General features: G+C 42.8%; 1 protein-coding gene across 1 annotated transcript in view; it reads right to left on the bottom strand.

Annotated features, from left to right (window-relative positions):
• Window positions 1-16,508, bottom strand: part of LOC138077652 (antigen WC1.1-like) — a 55,035-nt gene extending 38,527 nt beyond the window's left edge. Inside the window, exons 1-4 of the mRNA XM_068969759.1 lie at window positions 16,436-16,508; window positions 12,320-12,640; window positions 2,688-2,996; window positions 2,277-2,594 (exon numbers count right to left, since the gene is read on the bottom strand). Of these exons, the coding sequence (XP_068825860.1) occupies window positions 2,277-2,594; window positions 2,688-2,996; window positions 12,320-12,640; window positions 16,436-16,508 (1,021 nt within the window). The remainder of the gene's footprint in view (window positions 1-2,276; window positions 2,595-2,687; window positions 2,997-12,319; window positions 12,641-16,435) is intronic.
• Between the last annotated feature and the right edge of the window lie 615 nt (window positions 16,509-17,123).

The raw sequence follows: 17,123 nt of genomic DNA, 5'->3' as shown, positions 1-17,123 counted from the left end.
AGATGTTGGCAATTTGATCAATATGAAAAGGTAAAACTTAGTAGCTAAAGGAAAAAGTATGTACTTAATTTTGCTTATCACTTTGGGTCATTAATCAGGAAAAAACTCAGTTTGGCAGTCTTTCAGTGGGGTCTTTCAGAGCTGCAATTAGATGTCATCTAGAGCTGAATTCATTTAAAGACTTGACTGAACTCTAGTTCTGTAAGGAAATTAATTCCCAGAACTGTTCTAAGGATAAAGGAACATCATGTCTTCAACTGAATTCAGAAAGAATTTACATATTCAGGAAGAAATGGGACAGAAGGGGAACAGAGAAGGAAGGACACACACACATACAGATTAAAGCAAAGTATTGATACTAACAATTAGAAACCCAGGTAAAGGTCATAAAGGAATTTTTATATTGTTTTCCCCACATTTTTATGTCTCAACATACATCAAAACTGAAAGAATTAAAAGATGAAAGCAAGTCAAAGAGAATTCATTGCCAGGACTCTGTCACAAAAATACTCATAACATCAAAAATAAAATACCTAGGAGAAATCCTAGTAGAAGATGGGGAAATTCTCTGAAATTCAGGATCTAACTGAATGGAGGGATGTATTATGTCAAAGATTTGAAAAACTCAACATTGTCAACATCAATCATCCTCAAATTTCTATGTCTACTCTCAAATTTTAAAATCTAATCTCAATGATACCCTTAAGCTATTCTTTTGGTGAAAATGACAAGCTGACTTCTAAATTCATACAAAATACAAGCAACCAAAAATGAACAGCACAGTTGGTAAGAAAAGCAACGATATTAGAGGAGTTAATATAAAGTAACTCTGTAAATTAAAATTATTCAGACTTACTACAAAGTTTGAAATTCAGGGAGATAGTGAAGGACACAGAAGCCTGGTGTGCTGTAGTTCATGCGGTCACAAAGAGTCAGACGTGACAGCGATTGAACAACAACTACGAAGTTATGATAATTAAGAAAATGCAGTATTTGTTCAAGGATAGAAAAATGACAACATGGGACAGAATAGACAGTCTCAAATAAGACAGACATAATTGTCCTTCTGCTTATGATGAAGGCAGCACTGCAGTGGGGAAGAGTCTTTTCAGGAAAAGATTCTGAGTCAGTTGGATGTCCATATGAACCCTGACCCTTATCTGACACAGATATCAATCCCGGAAGGAATGCACAATACTGTGCAAGAAAAAATGATAAAATTTCCATAAGATACTCTTAGAGAATGTTTTTACAATCTTCGAGTAGACAGCAGCCCATCAGGCTCCACCGTCCCTGGGATTCTCCAGGCAAGAACACTGGAGCGGGTTGCCATTTCCTTCTCCAATGCATGAAAGTGAAAAGTGAAAGTGAAGTCACTCAGTAGTCTCCGACTCTTAACCACCCCATGGACTGCAGCCTACCAGGCTCCTCCGTCCATGGGATCTTCCAGCCAAAAATACTGGAGTGGGTTGCCATTTCCTTCTCCTTTAAAGAATATAAGAAACATTAAATGTACAGAAAAATGTGGTAAGTTATATTTACATAAGAAATGAGTTAATCAAAGGATACCATTTCATTAAGAAAATGAAAATAAAAACCGTGGAAAACAAGTAACATGGAAAATAAGTAACACATCTTTGCATCCAGAGACATTGTCATGGTAAGTTGTAATATCATATTTGTAATAGTCAAGAACTGGAAATAACTCAGATTTATACTGTCAGTAGAATGGATCAGTACATGGCCATGTGATCATTCAAAGCATACTCTACTCTAATAAATTAAGTGCTACAATATACAACATCATGTGTGAATCCAAAACATAATTTTGAGTCTACAAAATTAGATACAAAAGATGAAACATACGGCATCATTTTACATAAAGTTCAAACATTGATGAAACTCTCTATGTTAGTAGAAGCTAGGTAAGCGCTTTTTTCCCTGTTGAGCAGGGAGGACACAGATACTGGGGACGACAGTGACTGTGGTGCTGGGACACTCTCCTTGCTGCTCTGGGCGGGGCTTCATACTGAGGTCTACACTTCCTGCTCCTACAGTGTTTTCTATGATTACATGTGAGCAACAATATTGCTTAAAAATATATTATTCCCCTTCACACTTCTTGCCCTGACCTGGAAAATGAATGAACAATGAGAAGACCCATATTTCACCACGAAATTTCTGACTTTGAAGCCCATTTAACCTCACTCTTTACTCGTGGAGACATTTCACTCCGGGAGCATCCTGAGTACCAGTAGCCCCTCCCTCTCTCTTACCTGAGCAGATCACAGAGGCCGTGTTGCCATGGGAACAGTCAGGACCACCCAGGGCAGTCACAGGACAACTCCACAGGAAGGACTCTGCCCCCGAGCAGTGAAATCGGGCTGTTAGGATTAGATCACCTCCTTCCACCAAGTGTGGTCCTCCAGGGGTGGAGATGGCGACTCCACAGCCGAGCTGACGACAGACAACATTGGCATTGGCCAGACTCCAGTGGGAGGCACAGAGCGCTCTCCATCGTTCAGAAATGTTCATCTCCACCTGCCCCTCACACTGAGAGGAGCCGTTGGCCATGAGCCGGACTTCTGAGTATGCTGGTAGAAGAAGACAGAGTTTCAGCAAAATTACATGACTTTCTCACCTGAGCAGGGTGTTCACAGAGGTGAAAGGCCTGACCTGCATCTCACCTGAACAGACAACCTGAGCAGCTCCACTGTGGTGACAAGGGCCCCCTGGACAGGACACTCTGGGGCAGACCCAGAGCTCAGGCTCCTCCCCCTCACACCTAAACTCTTCAGCCCAGACCTGGCCATCGGACTCTCTGCAGAGCTCATGTTCCTGGACAGACACAGCCTTGCCGCACCCCAGCTCTGCACAGATGACCTGGGCAGTGGGGAGTGTGAAGTTTCCATCAGACACTGGGATCCAGGCTTCTCCAGAATACACTTCTACTCGCCCTGAGCAGGGTCCATCCCCTCCAGCCAGACGCACAAATCCTGAGAGGAAACAACAACAAAACCAGTCAGTGTTCATGGTACTGACTTGGCAACTGGAAACCACACGTCACAGGCAGTGGAGTGAAAGTTTTTCGTTTTAGGAGTGGAGCATGTAGAGAGTCTTTGACAGTTAGTGTCCTAATTGAATTTTCATGAGCAGGTTTCTGATACTTTTGGATGGCCAAAAAATTGCATGAATTCCTTCGGTGACCTCAGTGGTAAGGGAAATGAGTTAAGAAAACTCAGAGAGGCATAGAGAGAGAGTCCCAGCCATCTCTCCTGAAATTCTAGGATTTGCCAAAGAATCTGGGGGAGAGTGTGATCTCTGTGGGAGTTTACCAGATAGCTGAGTTTCCACATTGTCTCCTATTAAAGGTTTTTCTTCTCAAACATGACTCATAGAAAATGCTAAGGGCTGATAATAATGGATTTTTGCGGGGGACGGCCCGTGAAGGGTTAAGTCCTGGGAGCTGCTCCGCAGGTATGCAGAGCCTTAGGCGTTGTCCTAAGCTCCCTGTCCCGCCACCCTCAAGAATTCTTGTAGCCCTTAAGGCTCCAGGTCGTCTTGCTCCAGGATGTCTTGTTCCTGCAACATGTCCTAGAAGATTGATTATCCTATACACGTATCATAAAAGATAGATTATCTTATTGAATTCTGTACACAATGGTAGGGGTCTGGTGATTGTATTTTGAGATTAAAAAATAACCTTGTACATGTCTTAAATCACGTACTTTACCCTATAAATACCGTGGCCTAATAAAGGAAGGCATCAGACATAGTGGGTCTGATCCTCTCAACCCCATCTTTTGTCTCTCTCTTATTTTTCCACGCGGGGACGCTCCGTTTTCTCCCTTTGCAGGTGCGACTCTTGCTTGTGCTGGCCGCGGCAGATTTTAATACTATCGTTGTACTAATTCTAACCACAGAAAAATATGCATTCTTCTCAAGCACACATGGCATAGTCTCCAGGCTAGGTTACAAATAAGCCTTAACAAATTCAAAAATATTAAAATAATTCCAAGTGTCTTACATGACCATAATGGAATGGAACTAAAATTCAATAATGATCAGAAAACAGGAATTCATGAATATATAAAAATTAAACCACACACTCATATTTTAAGATTGTTTTCCTATTTCTATAAAGAATGATATTTAGATAGGAATTGCATTGTCTATAGATCACTTTGAGAACTACAGGCATTTTAACAATACTAATTCTTGCAGGCCAGAAACACAATGACTTTCCATTCATCATATTGTCTTTAATTTCTTTCATGAATGTTTTACAGTTCTAAAAGAAGATGGCATGTTGCCAAAAAGAAGGAAGAAGAAGGAGAAGGAGGAGGAAATGAGCAAACAAGCCATAATTTGGAGAGTTCCAAGTTGAAAAAGCCTCAGTATGGATAAATATGCAAGTATTTGTGGGAAACACTCATTGAATAGGTTGTTAGCATACTACATCACCCTCTGCTCCTCCCATCCACCACCTAAACTGCTATCCTTTCTCATTCCTCCCACTTCGGACAAGCAAACACCATTTTAAAATACACAGATGGATGGAAAAGAAAATCAGAAAGGGTAGCTACTGCTGAAGAAGTAGGGTGTAGGTGGGGCATATGGCATGCAAGGTGGGATCAAGGAAGTTTTGAAACTAAAGCAGGAAAACCAAAATAAGAGTTCATCATTTGGCCATCAAAGGAACACATATGAACTGAGTGAAGATAACCCAATGAAAAATACTTTATTTAATTCATCAAGGACAATTCCCTGATTTCTGGCTGTGTTCTGATTATTTACTTCTGAAGTTCTTCCTGGTAAAGGACTGCTTAGTGATGCTCAACATCCAACCAAAAAATTATTAGAATTTCCAAAAGAGAGAAATGTAACCCATAACACATTTTTTAAAAACAATCAGAGAGCAAAAGAGACACCAATGTATAGAACAGTCTTTTGGACTCTGTGGGACAGGGCGAGGGTGGGATGATTTGGGAGAATGACATTGAAACATGTATAATATCATACAAGAAACGAATCACCAGTCCAGGTTTGATGCATGATACTGGATCCTCGGGGCTGGTGCACTGGGACCACCCAGAGGGATGGTATGGGGAGGGAGGGGGGTTCAGGATGGGGAACATGAGTATACCCATGGCAGATTCATACAATACAATACTGTAAAGTAATTAACCTCCAATTAAAATACATAAATTTATATTATAAAAACAATCATTTAAAGCAGCTTCAGAAATTGCAGAAATAATTGAATTGGCTGAAGAGCTCCTTAAAACCCTAATACCAATATGCTTAATGAAGCAGAAAAATAAACAGGGAGAAAAACTAGGAAAAATAAACCAATGAGAATTCTGAAACTGAAAAATATAGTACTGGAATGAACAATTATTTGGATTAATTACACAGGGGACTGGGCATTGCAGAATAAAAGAACTGGAAAGTACAACACAGCAGTAGAGACGATCTAAATTGAACCAAAGAGTAAAAAGGCAGAAAAATATGAATGGAAACACAGTGGCATGTAGGAAAATATAAAAATATATAAAATATGTGTATTTGGAGATTCAGATTAAGGGATGTGCAGAAAAACATTAAAAAAAGATAAATGACATTTTCCCAAAGTTGTTGAAAACTGTAAACCCACTGATCCAAAAAGCTAAACAAACCCCAAACAAGATAATGAAACCATTCTCAGAAAACTTAACAATGTAATTAAAGAAATTCATTGGTAAGCAAACGAACAAAATATGTTAAGAGCAGCCAGGGAAGTTTGACACATTATATACAGGGAACAAAAGGATAAGTATTATTTACTGACTTTTTGTTGGAGGCAATGAAAATCAGATGACAATGTAAGAACATATTTAAAGTATTTGGATTGGGCATTTGTTACCCTAAAATTGAATCAGCTATGAAAATACTTTCCAAAACTGAATGAAAATTAAAATGATATACCTGTGGTGGATTCTTGTTGATGTATGGCAAAACCAATACAATATTGCAAAGTAATTAACCTCCAATTAAAATAAGTAAATTTATATTAAAAAAATAAAATAAAATTATTTCAGGTAAATGAGAGATGATAGAATTGGAGGCCACCAGACACACACTACACAAAACTGCCTTAGGAAGTTCTTCAAGCTAAAGGGAGATGACAGCAGATGAAAACATGGATCCTCTCAAAGCTTAGAGACTGTGCTAAATGTTGATTCTCTATTAGAATTTTTAAGGCAAAAATATTAGCAACAAACTATAAGATTCATAATAAATTGATAAATAGAATGTATGACAACGATAGCACCAATGACAAGAATAGAAAAGTGGAAGAAAAGTATAGTGACTGACATTGGATGTTGTGACATAATATCATTTCAAGGTAAAATGTAATTGAAGATTAATAATTCAACATTGGGCTTTCCCGGTGGGTCAGTGGTGAAGGCTCCACCTGACAATGCAGGAGACATGGGTTCAATCCGTGGTCTAGGAAAATCCCACATACCACAGAGCCACTAAGCCCGTGCACCACAACTAGTGAGCCTGTGCTCCAGAGCCCAGGGGCCACGCCTACTGAAGCTTGTGCCCCATAGAGCCTGTGCTCCACAGCAGGAGAGGCCACCGCAATGAGAGCCTCATGCTGCAGCTAGAGGGGAGCCTCTGATCTCCACAACTAGAGAAAAGCCCATGCAGCAGTGAAGACCCAGCCAGCAAAAAATAAAATTACTCTAAAAATTAAAAAAATTTAACATTATAATCACCTAAAAATATGATACGATTAATAAACCAATACAGTATTTAAATTAAAATGGTAAAATATACTCGAAAATTAAAATAAGAACAAAGATATAACATATAGCAGCTGATGCTGCTGCTGCTGCTAAGTCACCTCAGTCGTGTCCGAATCTGTGCAACACCATAGATGGCAGCCCACCAGGCTCCCCGTCCCTGGAATTCTCAAGGCAAGAACACTGGAGTGTGTTGCCATTTCCTTCTCCAATGCATAAAAGCAAAAAGTGAAAGTGAATTTTCTCAGTCGTGTCTGACTCTTAGCTACCCATGGACTGCAGCCTACCAGGCTCCTGCATCCATGGGATTTTCCAGGCAAGAGTACTGGAGTGGGGTGCCATTGCCTTCTCCGACAAATAGCAGGCAAGTACACTTAAACCCAATTATGTCAATAATTACATTAAATGTGAATAATTTAAGTATTTCAAATAAAAAAACAAGATAATCAGACCAGATAAAATAAGACCAAACAATATACTATCTACAAACTTATATGTGTTTAAATATAAACACAGAAACATACTAAAGAGGTAAATATTACATACCATGCAAACACAAATCAGAGAAAACTGTATGTAATATCTAAATTAATATCATACAAAGTCAGACTATAAGACAAAGAATTCATTCAGAGAAAAAGAAACATTTATGATAATAAAATGCAAAAGAAATTATATAGTATTGAAACTGGTGGGTTAAAAATAAAGTGATGCTTAGAGGAAAACTTAGAACCTTGATGCTTCCTTGATGATTACGTTAGAATAAAAATAGAAACAGAAGGAAATGATCCAAGACTCCACCTCAAGAATCTACAAAAGCAACCACAATCATAACTGAAAAAGAGGAATGAAAACTGAGCATAGAAATCAATTAAGAAGAAAGCAAATACACCAAGAAAATCAATACAGTCCATTAGTGATTCTCTTAAAAAGAACATTAACAGGGATAATCTTCTAGCAAACCAATTAAGAAAAAAGAGGGAACACATTAGCAGCACCAGTAACAAAAGGAGGAATATCATTGTAGATCTTCCCAACATATAAAGATATGAGATATAACCCAGTGTTACTAATTTGAAAATTCGTTGTAAAATGGGCCAAGTCCTTAAAAACACATTACTTGTGAAACACAACTCACCAAAATCTGATACCAAAAAAAAGAGAAAAATATGAGTAAACTTATTTGTTAAATAAACAGAATCCATATTATAACAATTTTCCACTAAGAAAACTGCCAGCTACAAATACTAGCACTTCCACAGAGCTCAGAAATGACTCCCACAGCCAGATAAAGGAAGAGAGGGAGGGAAGGAATGGGGGCAGGAAGGAAGTGTAACACAGAGGCTGTGGTGAATGTACGAGTTGACTACATCTTTCCAACCCTCCCCTCCTGCAGCCCTTGCAGCTTCATCCCCTCACCATTCTGCACTTCAGTACTGTAGTCCCTGGTGGCTCAGAAGATAATCAAGACTCTGCCTGCAATGCGGGAGACCCAGGTTTGATCCCTGGGTGAGGAAGATCCCCTGGAGAAGGAAATGGCAACCCACTCCAGTATTCGTGCCTGGTCCATGGGGTCACAAAGAGTAGGACAGGACTGAAGCAACCTGGAACGCTTGCACCACAGTCCTTCAAAATTTGTGTGTTCCCTCCCAGATCTTCCACCTGAACTCCATGAAATCTCCTTATTATTTCAAGCAAGCTTCGCTACATTCTCCTCTGGTCATAGTTTCCACTCTAGATTTCTCCTAAACATGGTACTTCACTTCCAACAATCCACTACTGAGGCTGAAATTTCTCTTCCATACCTGACTCCTAAGGTTGAGCAGAAGAAACTCCAAGAGTTTTGATTAAGATAATGAAAACACATGCTATTCTAATCTTATTTCTGCTACATCACCACCACTTTGACTTATCGTCACATCATTAAAATATGTCTGAAAATGCAGAAAAGACAGACCGGGGCAAGGAAACTAGTGACAAAAAGAGAAATAGAAGGAACCTGGAACCGTTCATAAAAATGTGAGAGTCTAAGTTAGAGCAATGGTAGTGAGGGTGTACAAACCACAATCAGGGTTTAAATATTAGTTCAGCTCAGTTCAGTTCAGTTCAGTCACTCAGTCGTGTCTGACTCTTTGCAACCCCATGAGTCACAGCACGCCAGGCCTCCCTGTCCACCACCAACTTCCGGAGTTCACCCACACTCACGTCCATCGAGTCAGTGATGCCATCCAGCCATCTCATCCTCTGTCGTCCCCTTCTCCTTTCGCCCCCAATCCCTCCCAGCATCAGAGTCTTTTCCAATGAATCAACTCTTCACATGACGGGCCAAAGTATTGGAGTTTCAGCTTTAGCATCAGTCCTTCCAATGAACACCCAGGACTGATCTCCTTTAGAATGGACTGGTTGGATCGCATTGCAGTCCAAGGGACTCTCAAGAGTCTTCTCCAACACCACAGTTCAAAAGCATCAATTCTTCAGCACTCTGCTTTCCTCACAGTCCAACTCTCACATCCATACATGACCACTGGAAAACCATAGCCTTTACTAGACAGACCTTTGTTAAATACCAGACCACTTCCAATTCTCTACTTCTAAGTACATCTTAACTGGAATTAATAACAAGACATCATTTTTCTTAAGGTAACATTGGGAGTTCTAATTTAAATTTTCAACATCACACACTCCATTTCCACTCAGATGCTGATTTATCAAAATATGGTAGAGACACCTGTATCATTTCCACAAATTTATCTTCAGTTGGAACCATGATTATGACATTGTGACAATAAGGAAGGGTACTTGAGATGCCAGATAACAGGTTTGTTTAAAACAAAAGTCTCTAACTAAAATTCAAATTCACCTTGAAAATAATTATTTTTAATAAGAATGATAAAGAGAATGGAAGAAAACATTTTGAAGAGATGAATAGATTTATGACATAAGTGCTGTAGTGGTTTCACAAATGCATGCTTATCAAGCAGTTTGGTATGTCAGACACACCTCAATAAAGTACTTTTTAAAAAGGAAAAGAATTGTTTCCTGAAGGGCATCAACTAGAATCATCAAAGATCTGCTGAAGGTGAGATTAGAAGAGATCACTTTTCCAATGATCTTCCTGTAATAAACACCCAAGAGCTGATTGGCTGTGGCTGTTAAGGACCTACTGCAGATGTCTTCAGGGCTCCCCTGTCCCACCATCCCATTAGATGGGGTGATACTATCCTAAGTCCAGCCTTCTGTATTAGGGAATTCACTGTGATGACTGACAATATCTTCCTCCAGTCCAGTTGTTCTGATGTGATTAATAACCTGGACATGCAATCTGCAATTGTGATAACAACTAGAAGCATCTCTGTCAGATACTGTGAGCACCCACTCACAGCCTAGTTCCTGCATGCACCTTGGCATAGGCCAAACACACTTAGGTAGCACTGAGTAATTCTTAGGAGTCACATCAGGTCCTCTTAGCTTCAATTCAGTTCAGTTCAGTTCCTCAGTCATGTCTAACTCTTTGCAACCATGGACCGCAGCATCCCAGGCCTCCCTGACTATCACCAACTTCTGGGGTTTTCTCTAACTCATGTCCATTCAGTTGGTGATGCCATCCAACCACCTCATCCTCTGTCATCTCTTTCTCCTCCCACCTTCAATCTTTCCCAGCATCAGGGGCTTTTCCAATGAGTCAGTTCTTCACATCAGGTGGCCAAAGTACTGGAGTTTCAGCTTCAGCATCAGTCCTTCCAATGAATGTTCAGGACTGATTTCCCTTAGAAGGGACTGGTTGGATCTCCTTGCAGTCCAAGGGACTCTCAAAGAGTCTTCTCCAACACCAGTTCAAAATCATCAGTTCTTCGGTGCTCAGATTCCTTTATAGTCCAACGCTCACATCCATACAAGACTACTGGAAAAACCACAGCTTTGACTAGACTGGTCTTTGTTTGCAAAGAAATGTCTTCGCTTTTTAATATGCTGTCTAGGTTGGTGATAACTTTTCTTCCAAGGACAAGTGTCTTTTAATTTCACGGCTGCAGTCACCATCTGCAGTAATTTTGGAGCCAAAAAAATAAATAAATAAACAGTCCGTTACTATTTCCACTGTTTCCCCATCTATTTGCCAGGAAGTGATGGGACCAGATGCTATGATCTTAGTTTCTGAATGTTGAGTTTTAAGCCAACTTTTCCACTCTCTTCTTTCACTATCATCAAGAGGCTCTTTAGTTCTTTGCCTTTGGCCATAAGTGTGATATAGTCTGCATCTAAGGTTATTGATATTTCTCCCGACAATCTTGATTCCAACTTGTGCTTCATCTAGTCCAACATTTCTCATGATGTACTGTGCATAGAAGTTAAATAAGCAGGTTGACAATATACAGCCTTGACATACTCCTTCCCCGAATTGGAACCAGTCTTTTGTTCCATGTCCAGTTCTAACTGTTGCTTCTTGACCTACATACAGATTTCACAGGATGCAGGCCAGATGGTCTGGTATTCTCATATCTTGAAGAATTTTCCAGTTTGCTGTGATCCACACAGTTAAAGGCTTTGGCATAGTCAATAAAATAGAAGTAAATGTTTTTTGCATTTTCAGTGATCAAACGGATGTTGACAATTTGACCTTGGGTTCCTCTGTCTTTTCTAAATCCAGCTTGGATATCTGGAAGTTCACAGTTCATGGACTACAGCCTTGTCTAACTCAATGAAACTAGGAGCCATGCCATGTAGGGCCACCCAAGACAGACGGGTCTTAGTGGAGAGTTCTGACAAGACATGGTCCATGGAAAAGGAAAGGCAAACCACTTCAGTATTCTTGCCTTGAGAACCCCAGGAACTCCTAGCTTCACTGCCTCTTATACATGATGCGCTTCAGCTGCTGTGTTGTAAACTTCAAGAATGCATTTTCCTGCTCCCTCAACATCCCTGCAAATGTGGTGTGAGCTCCCCACTCGATTCATCAGGTACACCAGTGTGATGAGATTTTCCCTGCCACAGGTCCCCCTTCTGGCCTCCTTGACTGACCTAGGGACATTTAAATGTACCACTGAATTTCTCTCACACATTTTCCTGTGTAACTGCACCATGACTTCGGGTATGGTCACTTGTCCATGGGTCTTCACATGCCCTTTTGGGGTCACCATTGCTTGGTTGAGCCTGTTCTATTGGCACATCACCCACATACCAACCTGATGGAGTGTGGTGACTCTGACTTTTAGGACCAATGAGGATAATAAACCTTGTTGCCTACAACTCTCCTATGACACACCCTTCAAACAATGTAGACACACCCTACTGACCATTATGTCAAAGAATACAGAATAATTATCATGCTGAGACTATGTCACAGAGGTCAAATTCAGAAGCTGACTCTGTATGAAACTTTTGACCTCACCTCTGCCTCCTACAACACATCACAAAGACCCTTCACCCAAGCATGTTCTAAAGGCTGTATCCATAATCTCGAGTCATTCTGGTGATAAGACAGAGGGTTTTCCTGCTAGAGATCCCCACACAGACCAGACAGGACTTACCTGAGCAGACTACTCCAGCATCCCAGTCATGGATATAGCTATCATTACGATAGTCTTTAATATTAGAATGCTTACAGTCACTGACAGTTGACTCTACCCCTTTACATGAAGTATACAAAAGCCAAATGGGGCCAAGTCCTGGCCCAAAATAAGCCTGTTTAGGAATACCAATGGCAACTCCACACCCCAGCTGTCTGCACGCTACAGATGCATCCTTCAAGCTCCAGCTGCCATCAGCCACTGTGCCCCATTCTCCCTGGTGCTTCACTTCCACTCTCCCCTCACAGCGGTGGGCTCCATCCTTCAGCCTCAGCTCCAGTACTGCAAAAGAGACACAAAACAGGAAAGATTTTAGGAGACTTAGAGTGGTACAATATTTAAAACATTAGCTCTCTGAGGAGCAAAACAGTGCATGGGATATAGTATTTCCTGACCTCTGTAGTATAAGCATTCCCAGCGTGGCCAACTTTAAGCCCCCAATGTGCCATCACTGAACACGGAGCAGGAAGGGAGGCACCAGGTATTTCTTAGGAATCTGTAGAACCAGCTCCATGGACACCACCGAGGACAGGCCTTCAGAGAGTCTGGATGCTGCCCTCCCTGTAGATGTGCCCAAGGCTACTAGGGCCCAACTTCCCCATCTCAGTTACAGCTCATGGCCCGGGATCCAGGGAGGAATCCTCCCTCTCCTTCCCTGTCCATAGGGAGCATCTCATCCAGCCTAGGAACAGAGAGCTGGGGTAACAGGCTCTAAAATGTCCTAGTTATTCCTGCCACCTGGTGTTCATATCTTTGTGTAATTCCACACTCCAACGTACCTGTAACATGCATCTAACAAACGGAATTTGACAAAAGTGATCAGATGTCACTTTAGCGATTAAGTCATAAGATGACTCTGGTTTCTGCATATAAAAAGGAGTTCATTAGTAGGAACATCATAGATGGAGACATTACCAGTGTTCAGTTCAGTTCAGTTCAGTCACTAGGTCGTGTCTGATTCTTTGAGACCCCATGGACTACAGTACGCCCAGCCTCCCTATCCATCACCAACTCCTGGAGTTTACTCAGACTCATATCCATTCGTCATGCAAGCATCTCATCCTCGGTCATCCCCTTCTCTTCCCACCTTCAATCTTTGCCAGCATCAGAAGACTATTAAAAAAGAAAAAGAAAAAACAAAGAACTAACCAAATATTTTGTGATTCTCTGATGGCTCAGTTGGTAAAGAATCCACCTGCAATGCAGGAGACCCCGGTTCAATTCCTGGGGCAGGAATATCTGCTGGAGAAGGAATAGGCTCCCCACTCCAGTTCTTTTGGTCTTCCCTTGTGGCTCAGCTGGTAAAGAATCAGTTTGCAATGCTGAGGACCTGGGTTTGATCCTTGGGTTGGGAAGACTCCCTGGAGAAGGGAAAGACTACCCACTCCAGTAAGGCCTGGAGAATTCCATGGACTGTGTACCCATGGGGTCACAAAGAGTCAAACATGACTGAGTGACTTTCACTTCTTCAATTCTTCAAGCAGATATTTTGAAGCTGAATAATAAATGAATGGGCTTCCCAGGTGGCACTAGTGGTAAAGAACCTGTCTGCAAGTTCAGGAAATGTAAGAGACTCGGGTTCAATCCCTGGGTCCGGAAGATCCCCTGGAGGAGTGCATGGCAACCCACTTCAGTATTCTTGCCTGGAGAATCCTGTGGACAGAGGAGCCTGGTGGGCTACAGTCCATAGGGTCACAAAGAGTCAGACATGACTGAGGCAACTTAACATGCACAATACAATGAGTAAACTGAAGAATTCAACACAGAGATTCAACAACAGACTTGACCAAGGGAAAGAAATAGAAAAAAGAATCAATGTGTTAGAAGAAAGATTAGTTGAAAGCATCCAAATAGAGGAGCCAAAAGAGAATGAAAGGAATATAGAAAGCCAGTGAACACCATAAAGAGAAAAAAAAAAATGTATGGACTGGAGTCACAGCAGAAGAAGTGAAGGAGAAAAGAATTAAGGGCTGAGGACTTCCTTGGTGGTATAGTGGTTAAGAATCCACCTGCCAGTGCAGGGGACATGGGTTCAATCCCTGGTCCACGAAGACTCCACATGCCACAGAGCAGCTACGCCAGCGTGCCCCAGCTGCTGAAACGTGCGCACCCAGAGCCTGTGCTCTGCACCAAGAGAAGCCCCTGCAGTGAGAAGCCTGTGCACTGCAGCGAGGAGCAGCCCCTGCTCACCACAGCTAGAGAAAGCCCCCGTGCAGCAAGGAGAGCTAGCACAGCCAAAAGTAAATAATTAAAACAGGAAGACAGGCTGCGAATTTCCAAACCTGGGGAAAGATCTGGACATCTAAGTTCAAGAAGCTAATAAGTCACCCCCAAATTTCAAGCCAAAACAACCTTCTCCAAGACTCACAGAGTAAACTGTTCAAATGCAAAGAGAAAGAGAGAATTCTAAAAGTCTAAAGAGTAGAAAAGAATTCTGTCACCCAAGAGGACTCCCATAAGGAGATCAGTGGATATATCCAAAGAAACCTTGCAGACAACGACAGAAGGATACGTAACATGCTCCACTCTCACTCAGGGGAAAGCAGCTCCCAGGGAGGGTCAGGAGAGGGCACGGAGAAAGGGCTCTCTACAGAGTCACAGCAGATCCTGGGAGGGGAAAGGACCATCCCAGGCCCCCAGCACATCAGGAAATGAGTCACGGGGACCAGGACAGGGACTCGGGAACTTATACACGTGGGGCTGCACATCAACTGATCTTTACAAACAGAGGGACAAGTCGTTCATTGGAAGGACTGATGTGGAAGCTGAAACTCCAATACTTTGGCCACCTTATGTGAAGAGCTGACATGTCTGAAAAGACCCTGATGCTGGGAAAGAGAGAAGATGGGAGGAGAAGGGGACGACAGAGGATGAGATGGTTGGATGGCATCACCGACTCAATGGACATGAGTTTAGGTAGACTCCAGGAGTTGGCGATGGACAGGGAGGCCTGGCGTCCTGTGGTCCATGGGATCACAGAGTCAGACACCAGTGAGCGACTGAACTGAACTGAACTGAACAGACAAGAGGTCCCCTCTCCTGGATGCGGGCTTCTCTGCTCCCTAATAGACACCCGGTGGGAACAGGTGAGGCCAGCAGGCAGAGCCTCTCACAGAGCTCAGTGCTAGGCAGACATGGCAACAAACAGAGGGGAGCCTGAGAGATGGGGGAGAGGAGCCAGAGAGAGGCAGGTCGGTATACGATTATCTCTGATCCAGTTACATGCAGCTGCCGTGACATCCAGCCCTGTGGACACCCTGTGTACTTCACAGACCAACGGACTCAGTCCCTGCTCAGCAGCTCAGTTCCTCTCACACAGACAGGCTCCACCTCCCCTCACACACACACACACACACACACACACACACACACACACACACAGAGGCTCACACACTCCCCCAACACACACACAGGCTCACACACTCCCCCCACACACACACAGTCTTACACACCCTCACACACCCTCACACACTTCTCACTCACCCACACATACTCCTCACACAACTTAATACATCACTTGCACACTCCTCACACACTCCACAATCACATACACTCTTCACACCCACATACACCCTCACACATACACACCCTCACACACACACACACACACACACACACTCTTCATACCCTCACACACACACACACCCTCACACACTCCTCACCTGCACACATACACACACACACACACACAATCACAGAGCGTACAGGAGCGAAGACACAGGAAACACGGGACCCAGGGGCAGTGCTCACACACCAGGCACGTGGAGCGTGTGGGAGCAGCTCAGAGTCCCCGCTGGGGTCAGACACTGGACCTTCCACACACTGGGAGCCACTGGGACCCTAGAAGCTCCCTGAAAACAAGGGAGACAGTGGAGGGGACTCAGGCTGACCCAGCTCAGTCCAGACCAAACCTCAGTGCTCTGTAAAATCTGCTGCTATGACCAATGGACCCCCCTATAGGAGAGGGACCAGTATTCAAATCAGCATGGTTCTTTTTTGGTCAGAAACACTGAGGCTCAGCTCCAGAACTCCACACACCTGCCTGCTGTGGACCCAGGACAGAGGGGCGGTTCTTACCTTGACCACCCACTACGGTGCCGAGGAGGAGGACACAGAGTCCCCGCAGGGAGAGGTGTCTGCCCAGAGCCATCCTGACCCCACGTCCTCAAGGTCACAAACAGCTGCAGGATCAGCCTGTGAGGAGGCGTCAGGGTGCCGACCGGGGTCTATATAGACCACCCCTTACACCCTCCCTCCTGAGAGCCAATAGCGACACCTCTCACCATTTCAGGCACTATCGGAGGCTGCATCAGCCACTTTCTGAAGCTCAGACACCAATGAGCTTCTGAATCTTCAACATCTCCTTATATGAGCAACATGGTCCTTTAACCTCCTGCTTCTGTAGTCCTAAGAGCTGGGTCCCACTGGGTAGAAACGGTTCATCAAAAATCATGAGTGCCTTTCTCTCCCCTGATCACTCTGGTCAATATCTGAAGACTGTGAGATCTCACAGGGACTGCGTGTGGGATCTGTTGACCCATGGAGAATAACTTTTGTAGAATCAAGTATTGATCTTCCCTGGCACTGAGCTCAGGGTGGAAGCAGAGAACTAAAATAAGTCTTTTTTTTTTTTTTAAGTTTTTAGCTTTTTAATTTGATGTATAGCATACCTACAAAAAAGTGTCGAAAGCATAAATTTTCAGTTCAGTGAATTATCTTAAATTGAAAATCAATACGTGCATAAGTAAGTAAGTAAAGTCACTCA

This window comes from Capricornis sumatraensis, chromosome 4, assembly GCF_032405125.1.
Source record: "Capricornis sumatraensis isolate serow.1 chromosome 4, serow.2, whole genome shotgun sequence".
Taxonomy (NCBI): Eukaryota; Metazoa; Chordata; class Mammalia; order Artiodactyla; family Bovidae; genus Capricornis; species Capricornis sumatraensis.
Note: the sequence above shows the minus strand (reverse complement) of the source record. Positions and strands in the feature narration are given on the sequence as shown.